The sequence below is a fragment of the Malus sylvestris genome, chromosome 12 (genome assembly GCF_916048215.2).
Source record: "Malus sylvestris chromosome 12, drMalSylv7.2, whole genome shotgun sequence".
NCBI classification, from domain to species: domain Eukaryota; kingdom Viridiplantae; phylum Streptophyta; class Magnoliopsida; order Rosales; family Rosaceae; genus Malus; species Malus sylvestris.
The window spans coordinates 9,363,530-9,378,866 of record NC_062271.1 but is presented as its reverse complement, the minus strand read 5'-3'; the positions used below and the strand labels follow the sequence as shown (position 1 = coordinate 9,378,866).

The 15,337-nt window shown below is 38.5% G+C and overlaps 3 protein-coding genes and 1 long non-coding RNA gene across 9 annotated transcripts; 3 read left to right on the top strand and 1 right to left on the bottom strand.

The window, feature by feature from the left end:
- Positions 1-293: 293 nt before the first annotated feature.
- Positions 294-3,285, top strand: LOC126594593 (uncharacterized). Its single transcript, XM_050260971.1, has 5 exons — positions 294-475; positions 1,590-1,632; positions 1,759-1,850; positions 1,957-2,055; positions 3,065-3,285. Exons 1-5 carry the CDS (start codon positions 401-403, stop codon positions 3,080-3,082), a joined length of 327 nt encoding a protein of 108 aa, XP_050116928.1. The 5' UTR covers positions 294-400; the 3' UTR covers positions 3,083-3,285.
- Positions 3,286-4,818: 1,533 nt separating this feature from the next.
- LOC126594587 (increased DNA methylation 2-like) lies at positions 4,819-7,429 on the top strand. Of its 5 annotated transcripts, none has more exons than XM_050260952.1 (4): positions 4,838-4,932; positions 5,713-5,773; positions 5,913-6,960; positions 7,103-7,429. In XM_050260952.1, the coding sequence occupies exons 3-4, from the start codon at positions 5,940-5,942 to the stop codon at positions 7,360-7,362; spliced, it is 1,281 nt and encodes a 426-aa protein (XP_050116909.1). In that variant the 5' UTR covers positions 4,838-4,932; positions 5,713-5,773; positions 5,913-5,939; the 3' UTR covers positions 7,363-7,429. The 5 variants fall into 5 exon arrangements, with proteins under 5 accessions (XP_050116908.1, XP_050116909.1, XP_050116910.1 ...); XM_050260954.1 differs by having other exon boundaries at positions 4,841-5,773; positions 5,913-6,558; positions 6,820-6,960; XM_050260951.1 differs by lacking the exon at positions 5,713-5,773 and having other exon boundaries at positions 4,819-4,932.
- A 3,017-nt stretch (positions 7,430-10,446) lies between these two features.
- On the top strand, positions 10,447-11,481 carry LOC126592127 (putative CCR4-associated factor 1 homolog 8). Its single transcript, XM_050257881.1, has one exon. The coding sequence runs from the start codon at positions 10,447-10,449 to the stop codon at positions 11,479-11,481; it is 1,035 nt and encodes a 344-aa protein (XP_050113838.1).
- A 110-nt stretch (positions 11,482-11,591) lies between these two features.
- LOC126594597 (uncharacterized) lies at positions 11,592-15,060 on the bottom strand. 2 transcript variants are annotated; one of them, XR_007613341.1, is made up of 3 exons: positions 14,908-15,060; positions 14,424-14,808; positions 11,592-14,089 (listed from the first exon to the last, which is right to left on the bottom strand). It is a non-coding gene; the product is annotated as an uncharacterized LOC126594597 (long non-coding RNA). The 2 variants fall into 2 exon arrangements; XR_007613342.1 differs by having other exon boundaries at positions 14,544-14,808.
- Between the last annotated feature and the right edge of the window lie 277 nt (positions 15,061-15,337).

Sequence of the window (15,337 nt, the reverse complement as noted above, 5' to 3'; positions counted from 1 at the left end):
GTTTATTTATCTAAACGGTTACTTATAATCTTAACCATAAGATTTAAATGGACGGATAACCGCGGTTATCCATATTCGCAGGTATTTTGCCAATCTCTAGTCACATGGATTAGCAGTAGTTGAAGTAAATATGGATGGGACGTGCACAGAGGGGCCAATTGTCACCCCGCACAAAGTTCGGGTGGTTAAATGGAAAACATTTAGTTTAATGTGGCTAGTTTCACAAAGTGAAACAATTAAGGTGGCATTTGTGCAATTTCCAAAAGAAGAAAACAAAAACCTTTCGTTCTGGTAAAAAATATCAGTTTGAATAGTTGAAGCCGTTCTGAAGAACCTGAACACTGCGGCGCCCTATTCTGTCGTATCGGAGAGTGTAGGGCCACCCAACCAACCTCCAGCAATGGCGGAGAGTGATAGTCGAAGCGTCCCCGAAGAGACCTTGAAGCCCTTTTACCAGAGGGCCTCTGAAGCCGAGGTATGTTTCCCACCTTTTACTTGTAGCCTTGATATCCTTCTGCTTCTCAACTCTGCTCAACTCTGTATATATACATACATGCGTGTGTGTGTGTGTGTATATCTATATATATATATATATATTTATCGTGAAGGTGGAGCGTTAATGGCGCCAGTAATTGGCGATTTGGGTTTTGATTGGTTTGTATCTGAGAATCATGGGTTCGATTAGGATAGGTTATATGTTGTAGGTTCTTTAATTAAGAAGAGGAAGTCTAGGGTTTGGATTAGGAAAGTTTATAGGTTCGATTCCCTCTAATGTAACCAAAATAAAAATTTTAGGGTTTCATCTTCATGGTCAGTGGATGAAGATAAGTCTCAATTTCTCTCACTCAGTTGTTGGATTAAGAACTGTTGTGTTTACAAGTCTTCATGTTCAGTGCAATTGTCTAATGGTATTTGAAATATACCACAAGTCCATGATTGGGAAGAAACAAATGAATCCCTTACTTTTCTGCATAAGTTTGTTTGAAAGAACATCGATAATTTTGTTTCAACAAGTACAAAACAAAAGGAAACGTAATATTATTTGTAATTCATGAATGCAAAAATAATGTCTACCCTTCACATTCCATTATTCCAATGAGACATTGATAGTACATAACTACTTATAGAGTTGTAGTTGAGAAGCTTTTAAAGCTTTTGAAGCTATAGTTTGATAGTGATGGTTTCAGGACCTTGTTCTTAAATTCACAGCTTTCAATAATTGTCGATTCACTCTGACTTATCGTTATCCCCCAAGGGATTTATTACCACCACATTCTTATTTGTTTTGCTCCAACTGATCTGAAAGCCAACTCTATGAAAGTAGGCATAAAATTCTATCGTGCACAGACTAGTGATATGCTGATGAATAATATTTGATTGATTATGTATTGTTTGATGATAGAAACTTACCTTCTCCTATTTGGAATAATTTTCTGTTTCATTGCTTCCAATGTAGCCCTTATCATTTTCGTAGATGAGCTGTTTTCTACGAGAAAAGTATATATTTCTAGTTTATGTAGCATGTTTGATGACTGAAACTTTTGGTTTTTCCACAGTAACCTTGCTAACTTGGCATATTTGTTACATAGGACCGCTTATCAAGACTTGAAGCTGCCCTCGCAAGCAAGAAGGGTAGGTTTTATGGCACCCATTGCGCAATAGTGTTTTGTTCATGGCCAAGAACACAGGACCTTACTTTTCCTCTATTCTCTTTTGTTTTAAATTTTTTTGTTGGATGCTGGTTATGGAACCTTGCAGATTCTGCAACAGATGGTTCTTCAAAGGTGATCAACGAACTCCAGTCACAGATAAAAGATGCATGTGCGAAGGTGTCTTTAGAAGAAGAAAAGGTATTATTGCATCAATTGTATCTTTTTTTTTTTTTTTTTTTGTCTCAGTTGGAAAGTACTGAGGAGATCTGAAGATCCTTTTTTCTTCATTTTTGGTGACTTGCAGAACAAGAAGCTTGCTGCTGAAAATGCAAAGCTCCAATACCGCATACAGCATCTTGTTCAGGCAGTGAGAGATGGTGATGACAAGTTGGAGAAAATGAAAGTGAGTTATAACTTATAACTTGTAGGGATTGTGTGGAAAAAGTTATAGTGGTATTTCATCGTCCTTTCAGATTGGGGATTTGCTTCCTATAGAAAAAAATATTATGATATGTTAGAAAATATAGCATAGCATCTATTCTGGAAAAGAAAAAAGAGAGATAAAAACTGAATTTATTATTGGACTTGGGTTGATGAGGTCACAATGCTATGCCAACCTTTAGTCGTTCTACAAATTTTACTTGAGTTGACACCTTGGCTTTTTGACCATTGGTTTGCTTGCATTTAATCAAGTGAGTCCCATGCCTAGTTCCGATGCAGCACCTTAACTTAAGCACCTAGAACCAATACCGGGTTGAGTTAGACCCGGTGGACTCATCTAGGTTTGGGTTTTGTAGCTCTTAGTTGTGGACCACCTACTTTTAACTTGTCGATTGCTGTGGTACATCTCCAACGTGGGATTATGCCCATCACATCCATGGCTTGTTTATCTAGCCAAACAACCCCAACATGTAGGTGTTCTTGTTAGCATCACTGGTTTGAGCAATAGTTTATCTCCCTTTAGTTACTGGGAAGATTGTTCATTGTGAAATTTTCTTGCGTTTTATATGTGAATCAGTTTGTTGCCAAAATTTCTCGCCCGTGTGCATTCAGAGCGTGTCAAGAGGCAAAAAAATTGTATGATAATAATAATAGAAGTTGAATATCCCTGCAAGAAGTCAATCACCTGGGTTTTTTTGACTGACTGAGTCAAATTTAGATAGTACGATACTACGAATAACTATAAACACTTTTCTTTAGTTTCACTAAATTCCTCCATTTTCTTTTCGCAAATACACATTTGCAGTATTGGTTGTTGAAAAGGGGGTCATAAGGATGATTTGTCTTTCAGTTTGATATTTTCAGTCCGTTTTAGATGCTTTTGTTAAGCTTTATACCATACATGGCGCATCCAGTTAATATCTATATCTGATTTTGTGCGTGTATGTAATTAATTCCTTTTGTTTCGACAGGAAACGATGCACGAGTAACTGGAGACATGGAAGTCGGATGCATATGATCGTGAACCTATATAATTATTCCTCGCTAACAGATTTGAGCTGGATTTGCTACATTGTAAATATATAATTATTGATAAATGTTATACCGCATGATTCCAACATCTTGTACATTTTTTTAGCTTTGCCTTTCCGGCAGAGAGATGCTAGAATATATAATGTTGCCTTGCTACTTAGGATTGAGGAGATCTCAACTCTTTGTCATATTTCTCAATTTTTAAACATAATATGAAATATTCAAGGTTCTAAAACATGCTAGGCTAGTGTCTAGGCGGACTAGTTGATTTAAGCAAATTTATTATACCTATAAAAATTCATAATTTTATTGGGATACATAAATTACAAAATAATATGACATATAGATTATAAAAGTATTATAATATATTGAAAATCTAAGGAACAAGCATATAATGAGTATCATTTAAACATTTAACAGGTCTTTTATATTTTATTGACAAACAAAATGCAAAATGAGAATTACCGATTGTTTGTCAAAGTGAAGTTTGTGACCTAGACAGGTGTCTAGGCGAATTTAGACAGGCTAGGCAAGCGCCTAAGCGGACGAGGTGGATGCCAAAGTTGGTCTAGGCGCTCTTTCTTAATTTTCAAATGTCTAGGGATCAATCGGGACTGTGACCTACTGCCTAGTGCTTAGATGGAGATTTTTAAAACAATGGAAATATTAGAAGACCAGTTTGTCCTAGTGTAAAAATGACATTGGACCTTTGTCCTTATTTCATTTATACAAAGTTTGATTATACAAAAATAAAATTAAAAAAAAAAACATTTTGTATTACATATTACTTTAAGGGGTGTTGTTATTGACACTCTAAAAATGCTCATTAAACACACTAAAATTTTTTGTGTTTAAAAAGAAAATACATAAAAATGCAGAATAAAACATTGGGGTGTTGTGAATAATTCAAGGTATTCACATGAACAATTCAAGTAGACTGTTCCTTGTTGACTCCATTTGTTATTGCTAAGATAGTGACTTGTGAGACTCACTCATATATTTGAGAACACGAGTCTTGGTGAGTTCGCGCTTCAAGGAGATTGACTAGCCATTCATTCGAGGACACTTTTAGGCATTTTGGAATGAACTTCGTCAACATTTTTGTGACGCTACATCCGTCAGTTATTAATGAAAATGTTCTTGATATACAAAGTGAGTAGAAAAATATAATGAGTGGGTGTCAATTGCAATACCGTCTTTGTTTACGAATCACATTTTACTAGTAATTTTATACAAAATAGGAATGAGGGTTTGAACCCCGGATATAATGGAGGAAGAAAATTCTTAACTACATGGCCAATGTTTTTTTACAAATCCTATGGTATCGCACACACCCCAGAAGGTGCATTTTTTCTCACAATCCTCAAGTAAAGATGATGCTCAACACCTATTTACCACTATTAGTTTATTGAATGAGTTTAAATTTTAAAATTATCTATCCATTGCACAGATTTTAAAATTTAAATTCATCAAATTGTGATAACTAGAACGTCGAATAACATTACATCATCACTTGAAGACAGTGAGCATAAATATTCCTACACTGCGAAGGTTAAGACTAATCCTAGTGGAGCCCAAAAATACAAAAAGCATTTCAGCCCAGCTTGACCAGTCAAATGACACAACTAATCTTCCAAAGTTACCCTTACACTGTTCAATAATTTACAACCACCATCCATCCAGCTGCTAAAAGCAATAATCCGACGCGATAACCAATTCCTCCTTCCTCTCTGACGCTCATCTCTCCACCACTTCTTTTTCTCCAGGCGGAAGCGGCTCCTCCGGTCCTCCTCCACTCAGGCAACCGGTATCCGTCATTTCCTCTCTCTTCCTTAATTTTTCTCTTTGGGGTTTATTTTTGAGCACATTTCTCTCTCTCCCTCTCTCTCCCTCTCTGTTTTTGATTCTGCATTGCAGCAAATGGGTAGCTTGATTTTTGTTCTTTTCTCTCATTAATTAATTTCCATGATTCCGAAATGGCTTAAGACCAATTGGGTTTAATAATTCCTGGGTTTTATTTCACCAATTTGTTTACTTGGTTAAAACCAAGTTGCTTTTATTGCAATTTGGTAAAAAAAATTATGGAAATTGTTGTGATGATAATGCATGTGAAAACTTGCCTGATAAGTGTTTGATGAATTGCATATGTTTAACTTTGTATTTCTTGCCACTCATGTGCACAGGATTAGCCTGAAATGAAATGCTTCTTTGGGATTTGCATGTGGGTTTCTCCACTCTATATATTTCATGTAGAATTTCATTGTCAGTTTTTTCACTGATGCTTTTCGAAAGACATGCAACAAATGCATGCTGAATCTGGGTCCTCATTCGTTTCCTTTCTTTCGTTTCCCGATCAGATTGTTTTCCTTTGCGATATTAGTGGTTATTAAGACATTCTACATATGAATTCCGTTAATAATGGTGTTCTATGTGAACTACATTGTCATTTCTTGCGCTTGATCTGCTTTGTGTGGGTGAGAGAGATAGGGGTAATCTTCAAGAAGGACTGTATTTGTTAAAGTATGCTATTGGTGAGTTGAGAGAAAGGGATTTGATTGCTGGTGGTAACGTTTCAAATGTCTCACAGCATTCTTATGTGTGAGTGGGTGGTTGCGGGGTATGTGAAGAAAGAACGAGAGCTAATCCATGTAAGTGAAAACATTGGCTGGTCTGGAACAAGGATGGCACCATATTCATTTGTCTCACAGAGAAATAAAACTTTAAAATATTTTCACTGTCACAGTAATTGCTTGATTATATGAACCTACTAATTTGAACTTGTTGCAGATTCCAAAATTTTAATCCGCAGCAGTGATGGATGGCTTGTCTCAGGCGACAGGATCTAATCCTGCCATAGGGTTAGATTTTAACAATTTTCAAAGTGGGGTGGCAGATGATGATCAGCGCTTTCTCTTGTACTTCATTATCGGTACCTACTTTGGGCCTGATCTTAAAGGAGAGAGGCCATCAAAGTCAGTGTTGCAGAGAATAGCTGAGCGACTTCCACCATATACTATTGAGCAACTAGGTGGCTCCCGCCTGAAAATGGCAGAAGTAGGGCAGGTGTACTATTATGTTCTTCGGAAGGCTGACCAATCTGCCATTGTTAAATTACCTTTGTTAAGCCAGTTCTTCCATGGTAGCCTCCGTACCCGTAGAGAAGATGCCACAGCCAATTACCCTCAGTTTACGGATCTCTTTCCTCTTCTACTCCACCCCCATTCACAGTTCAATAACAAAGATGATATCTTTGAGAACATTGTATTTATTCATAACCCAGAAATATATTACATTAAGCCAAAGGATATCGAACGATTTAAGAGGCTTACTGGGCTGGAGGATTTTCTTCTGGATAGAGATGCTGCAAGGCTGCATACTGTTCCTGATGGAAGTGTTTTACATAATGTGTTGGAGCAGGAGCCGAAGTCCAATGGTGAGTCACCTCCTGCTAGTTCTTGTCAAAGTTCTAGGGGAATGAAACATTTAGAGGATCTCATGGAATTGAAGGATCCTCTGAAACCTATGCATGTTGAAGCACCTATCAGTAATGTTCCAGATTGTGGTACTCCTATGATGCATAGTTATATGTCCCCGCACACGAATAAAACAACCTCTGAGCCTGTGGAGAAACTTGATCGTGCTATGATTTTTCTTCCTTCTCTTCCAACTAAAAAAGAGTTGTCCAATATTGTAGCTGCCACCAGAGATGGATTTGCATTGACTGGGAGTGCGGCAATGGCGAAGGTGGGACCAACGATAGGGCTCATTGACATTGGAGAATGTGATGACTCCTACCTGTTTCGTGTATCTCTTCCTGGAGTGAGAAGAGATGAAAGTAAGTTTCTCTATACAACTTAGATATCTCTTGTATCTCTCTCATATCGCAGTCACATACTTATCTCTGTGGCCACCTGTATTGCCTCTTTGATACTACCACTTTTATACGTAATCAAATGATGTAGAGTGATGATCCGCAGGGGAATTCAGCTGTGAAGTTGAAAATGAGGGCCAAGTATTGATAAGAGGAGTGACAATAACAGGCGAGAAGACAGTCCACAGGTACTCTCAGATGTTTGAAATGCAAACACAGAATCTTTGCCCTTCTGGGCAGTTTACCATCTCGTTTCAGCTACCTGGTCCAGTTAATCCGCAGCAGTTTTCTGGTAATTTTGGGACGGATGGAATTCTGGAGGGAATTGTGATGAAACGAAAAGATGACAGTAGTAAGTATGCGTAGCTTAAGTTTAGTGAGCCACTGTATATTTGTTAGGAACATTGACATAAGGAGTTCTGTTCTTGCCAAATTCCGTTGCGTGATATTGTCATTGAATTGATGTCTGCAAAATGTTGCAAGTGCCTCAGCTGATATCGTCATTAGATCCTCAATGCGCGATATCAACTGAGGCACGGGTAAAATGGCAGCCTAATAAATATTTAACCCTGTAATATGGTAACTAGAGAAAATGGTTGAAAAAATGATGCATGAATTTCCAACTTATTTGGAGATGCTTCAAATTATGGACAATAGGGAGGGACAGAGGATCCAGCGATGTTCTGATCTAATTTAAATTACACGGAGATGTATCCGAATTTGGATGCAAAAGAAGGGAGGGCCAAACCCTACGGCCACCCCTTCAACTGACATGGGGGGTTCCAAGTTAAGTTCCGACAGGTCCAAATTATTACCAATACTGAAAATTCTGAAAATTTTGAGTATTTCGATCGAGAGTTTCTAGAATTTCAAAATTACAAAATAAATTGGGAGTGGGTGAGAGAGAGGACCGATAAGGAGAGGGAGAGAAGAGCTTATGTGTATGTGAATTGGGCGTTCAACCCTAAATGGGGCACGGCTGAATCTAAAAGAGAAAGGAATCGTGCGGCTAGACTTATTTTAGGACTCTAAAGAAAGAGTTGGAGAGGGTTTGAATATGATTAGGACTTTTCCTTGCAGCTGCGAGTTTGGTGATGGCTGCTATGAAGGGGCAGGGGGATGACTCTTCCGTTTTTGGACCGATTGTCAACTACTTGAGATGCTTTATTGCAGACATGCGGCACTCGATGATCAACCTTGTTCAACGGGAAGGAAATGAGGCGGCGCATTGTCTTGCTAGGATGGGTCTTAGTAGCTCTCAGGAGTGCGTGTGGTTTGAGGAACCTTTGGATTTGATTCAAGTTATATTAGTCGAGGAGGGATTGTAATTTATTGTTTCATTGATGTTGATTGTTCATTTGAGGATAGGTTCCAGTTTGTGCGGGACATTTTTTCCCTTAGACCGGGTTGAAAGCTCCGATAAGGTTTTTATCGAGGCCTAGTGAGCACACTATCCTCAAGATGTACGTATTCTTTGTTTGCCTAATGAATATCGTACTTTGTTTCAAAAATAAGATAAGATAAGATAAGATAAGGTGAGATAAGATAAGATAAGATAAGATAAGGTGCACAGAAACTGCTTATCTCTTGATAGTGTTTCACTCCAACTAGGACTCATCTTCCTTGTGCAATTCCTTGTCTTCCAAGTCTCAACTTTAATTCCTCCATATTTTAGTACATGTTTAACACCCTAATTCCTTGTCTTCCAAGTCTCAACTTTAATTCCTCCAGATTTCACCTTTTAAACTAAAAAAACGTCCCGCCCATATGCTATTCACGCATGTTATCCAATCTAAGTCCAAAATTGCTCCTAGTTGCTCCATTTGACCTCTAATTGTCAACTTTACCAACTAGACGTACAATAGAAAGAAATATAACTTAAATCACAAATGGAAATTGACCAAGTAAATGCAAACAAATAAGATAACAAAGTCGTATAAGTATGCTCTTGTCAAATTCCCCCACACTTATCTTTTGCTAGTCCCCAAGCAAAACAAAAACCTAAATCATCCAACAGTTGCCTCAGGGATTTCCAATGAACCATGACATATAAAAAATCACTACTTAGTACTTACATAGATTTTAGCCATCTTACTCTTGAGCTTATACTTAACCTCAGCAACCACTCACTAACTCGCCATTAATCAATTAAAACAACATTTGAAAGTAGTAACATGTCTTAGAGAATTCAACCAATTCCTTACCGGATATCCTCTCTATTTTCACAAAGATTTTCTAGCTACACTCTTTATACTTACTAAGCATACGTGAGAAGATTGATGTAAACATGTAGATTAGCACTCACATATGTTATAACAATGAAGACACTTTCTAGAATTACTAATACTTCATATATATATGATCTCATAAACTAAATGTCACTTCTTAGAAGCGAGAACTAGGGATCCTACATGCTCATACTAATTTCAAACTCCACATATTCAAACACACAACAATCAAGATAAAAGTTTAAGAACGAGGCTCATGTATTGGCTAACAATGAAAGGTTAAGGATAAACAAAAGGTCTTAAAGAGATAGTAAGCAAAGTAATGAAATCAACACTTAAAATTTAACTTTTGATCGGAGTACCCAACTATGAACACAAAGGGAGATCCGACAGCCCAGTTTCAATTTCAATTGAGCGTTGCAGGGAAACCCTAAAACACCAAGATCAAAATCTAATTTTAGGCAAAACCCTGCTACCACTACTCATGAATATGCTGATCTAAGAGTAATACTCATTTGAAATAGAAAACGAAAATACAATGGTGATGAATATTTATTTTCGTTGGGTGAGTTTCAATTTTTAGATTTGTGTCTATCCACTATACAGATCTTGAAATTTAAACTCATCTAACAGTGATAAATAGGGTGATAAGTATCACTATCACTTGAGGGTAGTGAGCAAAAATATTCTCCTAAAATAGTATGGGTACTAATTTCAACAAACTTTTTTTTCTCTTCGTACATCCATTCATGTTTAATTCTGACCACTAAATCAAATATGGAAAGAAAATCAAAGGAAAAAAAAAAAGAACAAGTGTGCAAGTAGAGAACAAGATTATAAATGAGAAAGTAGAGTGAAGTGAACTACATTAGCGAGACGAGGACAAAAGAAAATAGTAATTTAAGAAAGGACAAATTGGTAATTAAAAGTATCACACCGCGCTACTTTGACGCCAAAGTTTCAAATTGGAGGCAAATCCTAACGCGTAACGGTAACATAAGCGGTCTGAGTCTCCTTCTCCTTCTGGGATTTGATGATTTAACCTATAAAAAGGGAAGAGTGGAGTTCTTACAAACACTTGCAACTTGCTACTGCGAGAGAGAGATATAGAGAGCAGAAAAAACAACTGTCTTCTTCTTCCTTCGATCGTCATTCATTCTTCTCCTTCAATCTCCATCGATTTGATCGCAATACCAATCTGGTTACTTCTAAGAACAAAGCGATGAGGAAGAAACTTACATCTGTTTGGGCCCACAATTTTAAGCAAGAAATCTCCTCCGTCGATCGGTGTCTCTGCCGTTTTCCGATCGTCTCGTTCGACACCGAATTTCCGGGGTTTCTCCGCAACACCCCCAGAGGGGCTTCCGAGGGCCTCTGTTACCAAGATCTCGCATTTAACGTCGATTCTCTCAAACTCATCCAACTGGGTATCACCCTGTTCGACGACGGCGGCAACGTCGGCGGCACCTGGGAGTTCAACTTTCGGGGTTTTGACGAGGAAACCGACCCCCATGTTCCAGAATCCATCGCCCTCCTCAAAACCAATGGCTTGGATCTCGAGAAATTTGGGAAGTTCGGCATCGATTCGGATATTTTTGTGGAGGGTTTCGTTGAGATTTTAAGGGTGCACAGGGGGCGGCTCGTATGGGTGAGCTTCCACGGCCTCTACGACTCGGCCTATGTAATGAAGCTGGTGACGAGGAAGACCATCCCCAGCTCCCCCACTGAATTCGCAAAGATGGCAGGTCGTTTGTTCGAGAGGGTCTACGACTTGAAGTTTATGGCCAAGTACTGCCCGGGCCTATTTGGGGGCGAAATTGGGCTCGAAAGAATGGCGAAAATCCTCGGAGTGCAGCGTTGCGGGGATGCCCATCAAGCGGGTTCCGACAGTCTGTTGACGGCTGAGTTATTCCTGAAGATGAGGAGTCAATTTGGGTTGAAGCCTGGAATGTACGAGGGATTTCTATATAGTCTTAGTCCAAAGATTTGTGGTGCTTCTAATTATCTTTGTTCCTCTGTACACACTGTACACAGAGCTCCTCCTCATTCGGTGATTCTTGTCCCTGCGGTCCCCACAAGACCCATCATTCTCATCCGCCACCCCTTCTCCGGTGATCAATCATGCCAGAGCCGCCATCATGCTGCCCCAGTTATGCTTTACCGCCATCCTCCTCCTCCCGTGTTTCTGCATCGGCGTCCATGTAGTCCTTTTCCTGCTTTGCCTCAAGCCCTTCCTGAAAACCACATTCACATGTGAATTAATGTAGTTAGAATATACGGTTCATATGATATCCATATTTGTAACACTCTTGTAATTGTCCATACATTGCAATTCATTCATTCATTCATTCAATTAATGGAATAAAGTTTTTCAATCAGTTCAATTTTCTTATTTTCATCCCTTTTATTCAACTTGCTTGAATAACAAGTGCAATTTACAAACAAAACATAATCCATTTACTCTCAGCAGAAACTTGTTTCATCAAATCTTGTATGCGCTATACAGAATCTCAAATGTGAAAGTAAAAGTTTGTGAACAAAACAGTAGCTAGCGCAAATCTGACCTATTCCCAACAAAATGGAGAGACAATAGAGAAAAACAAAACTGTACACCAAACTCTAAAATTATGGACAACCAGGCTTTCGGCTATTTTCTCAACCAGAACATCTTTCCTAAACTTTAGAATAATTTTTCAGGTTGATTGCCTGTGTCGCCAACTGCTTCAGTTCAATTATGTTCTCCTTCTGAAGATCGTCCTTTTTGGATAGACTGCACTCTGAAGATCTTCCATGCTGCCACCATCAGTTGCAACCTTGTGTGAATCTTCAACCCTAAATCTACATTCAAACCTTTAATCTCTGCAGTAAGTGGGAAAATACCTTCCATCTTCTTTTACTACTGTGAAACTGAAGTCCCTAACATCTCTGTACCTTAATAAATTCCAAGTCATCACCAAAAGTTGTTGCACGAACAATCTCTATTTCTAAAATGATGAAAACGGACTTTATCTCTCATGACTATCTAGCTTTTGGTAGCCTTCAAAACAAAGTTACAAAAACTATGGCAGTCATCTCATCACACCCTCAAATTTTCACCACCCTAACGGGGGTTTCAGTTCTTAGATTTATACGACAATGCGACGGCAAGCTTTTCACTTGTCTCAGTAAGGCCTTAAACTTCTCATATATTTCTGCTGACTCTGGCAACCTGTCTCCACCATAGAACTTTTGGAAGTTTCCATTACATTCAACTGAGATGTATGCAGCTATTTTCTTGACGCCTCTTTTTCACATCGTCACCTTATTGACAAAGTTCCACCCTCCAGCAGCCACATACATGTTTGACATTAAGACATGATACCAACCAATATCAGCAGCTAATTCGAAATGCAAATCAACTGCATGCTGGCCCAGTACAATATTTTGGTGGATTCTCCAGGCACCCAATATAGCTCCCCACCCTCCAGAATCTGGGCAAACTTTTTATGAAATTATAGAGGCAGGTCTACCATACAAGCACAGTGCTCAACTTTCGGTTGAATATTCTTGTCACCAGAATGGACCATGTTACTGAAATAAACCTTGCCTTCATTTACTAGCCCAGCATGGCTATATGCAGATAAAGTTCCCATATAGATGACATGGTTTCGTCTCACTCCTTTTCGCATCCTTGAAAACATATCCAATGCCTTTCCACTCTCCATGTTTACAGTGTATGCTAATATTCCTCTGAGGCATATCCTTAAACAAAGTCTCAGCCATGTCAATGCAACCGCATTTCACATGCATATCAAGACACGCATGGGCAACCATTATATTGCATACAATCCCATATTTTCTCATGATCTCGTAGATTTCTTCCCCATTCTCCAAACACCCTAGTTGCCCGCAAGCCAAAAAGGCACTCACATCATTAGGCTTAATACCAGTCGTATCCATCTTGCGCAACAATGCAAGAACCTTAATGGCATGTCCATTCTTCTGCCCACAAATCACAACGAAAGCACCCGAAGCAATAAAATCTCTCAACCATAGTGTCAAACAGAAAATCCGCCACACACCATTCCCCAAATTTCACATACAGTGATGACCTTGTCCTTTGGCCTGCCACTGCCTAACATTTTCTGAACCGGAAAGAGTCTTCTCCATTACATGATGATATTATCAAGAATCATGAAAAGAACCTTCTGATTTAGACCTTTTTCCCAGGTTTGGTTCTGCTTTGAAACCATCAGATCCAGACTAATTCCATGGTGGATACTGGGTTTGCTCTGGAACCACACCAAGTGTGGCAGTATGCCGGATCAAGATTTTTCGTTCACATGCCTCTTAGGCCTCTTGGGTTTCGTAGCTTGTTGATCAGTATTTTGTAAGGCATCATTCAAATCATAGCTATCCGGTTCGTCCATGCTTTGTAGATTCTTCGACCTTTGAGTTTTTGCGCCAGTTGCAGCTAAAGAATCCTTCATGTCCAGTACCTTGAGGTGCAGATGCAGGGTTTGTTAGATCATTTAATGAGGCATTGCCTTCTGTATCCACCCGTATACCCTTTGTTTGTTTCTTCTTTTGTCTACCCTTAACCTGAATAGAGGCAGCATTTTTCTGACTAGCTCTTTGCAGAATCTTCTCTTCAACTGTTTGTTTAAATGACTAGAGGGAACAAGAGAGATACCATACAAGCAAGCATGGGGTCTCCAAAGAAGCACACAAACAAATGGCTCTAAAGAAACCAGGAAGTCTAGGGTTGGAATGGATTTGGCAAACAAAACTTAGAGCTTTTGCGCGACCCAACCGATGGCTCTATGATCGATTCATTGCTTGTAGTCTCAGTGTTGGGTTCCAATCACTTTGGTAAACTATGACCCCTGCAAGAAGACAAAGCATAAGAGTTGAGAAAAGAAAGCTCATGTGATAAATGAAGTCCCTAGCGTTGCTGCAAATCTCTAACCACCATTATCCATCAAGTCGTTGTAGGTATTTACATTTCCTTTACTGCACATCTAGAGTTATCAACAAGAGAATATAGGCAAACAGTTGGAACACAAGTGGTAATACTATATGGTGCGGTGCGGTGAAGGTTTCCAAAAGGACGAAATAACTCGGTTAACATTAGCACAACCAGAACATCGAATTCAAGTTTTTCACAACATATTTCTTCACTCAATCAACAGATGCAAAAAATAAAAGGCTCCAACCAACCTAAATAAGCATTTGATTTCCTTAACATCCGCACATAAACAAGGCATCACCACCTTATGCTGCTGACTGACATGATCTCACACACACCATTCTTGAATTTACTTTGTAGTGACTAATTACCTCAAGAATATTCAGCATTTTCGCCATTTGCGCAAACAAGAGAACACGATGCTTGTCTTGTCTGCCCTCGAGCGTTTCAACAATGTACCAAATGTCACAAGTTTCCAAGAATTAATCCTATCTATATACATGTATGTATGTCTTAAAGTAGATAATCTCATCGTCTTTTGACACTAGAGTATGATTCAGAGACAGAAAAACCAAGAAAAGGTGAACATTGCCAAATGACCCGATTCAAATATCAATTCTGCCGGATCCAGTTGATCTGCAAAACCAACACACAAGCTTTTTTTTTTACGGCCAAAATTCCCAAATTTTGCTATTCGAATTATTACTCAAATTTAACACTTCCAATGGCACTTACACCTTCTACGACACGACGGTATGGTATGCTTGTCGAGTACTTCATCTGTGGCAAAGCGGGCACTGAATCGAATCGGGGGAGACTCGGTTGGAGGCGGAGACAACACGTCCCTTCAAATAGACCCAACATTTCAAATACACATTTCAGTCAAAATGATCCACCGTCTCCAACTCAGAAAATTTAGATTTTAATCCAAAAATAGTTATTCTTCTCTAACTTTTTTGGGTTAAATTTTTAACCCGATTATTAAAGTAAATTTAGGATAATTTTTTTAAAGTAACTTTTTTTAAAAGAAAAAATTATGTAGATTATCATAAATTAATTTTATAAATATTTTAACTTAAAAATATTTAGATTCTTATAAATATTAAAAATCACTACAATAGCATCATGAAACTCATGGAACACTACGAAAAAATATGAAACATAT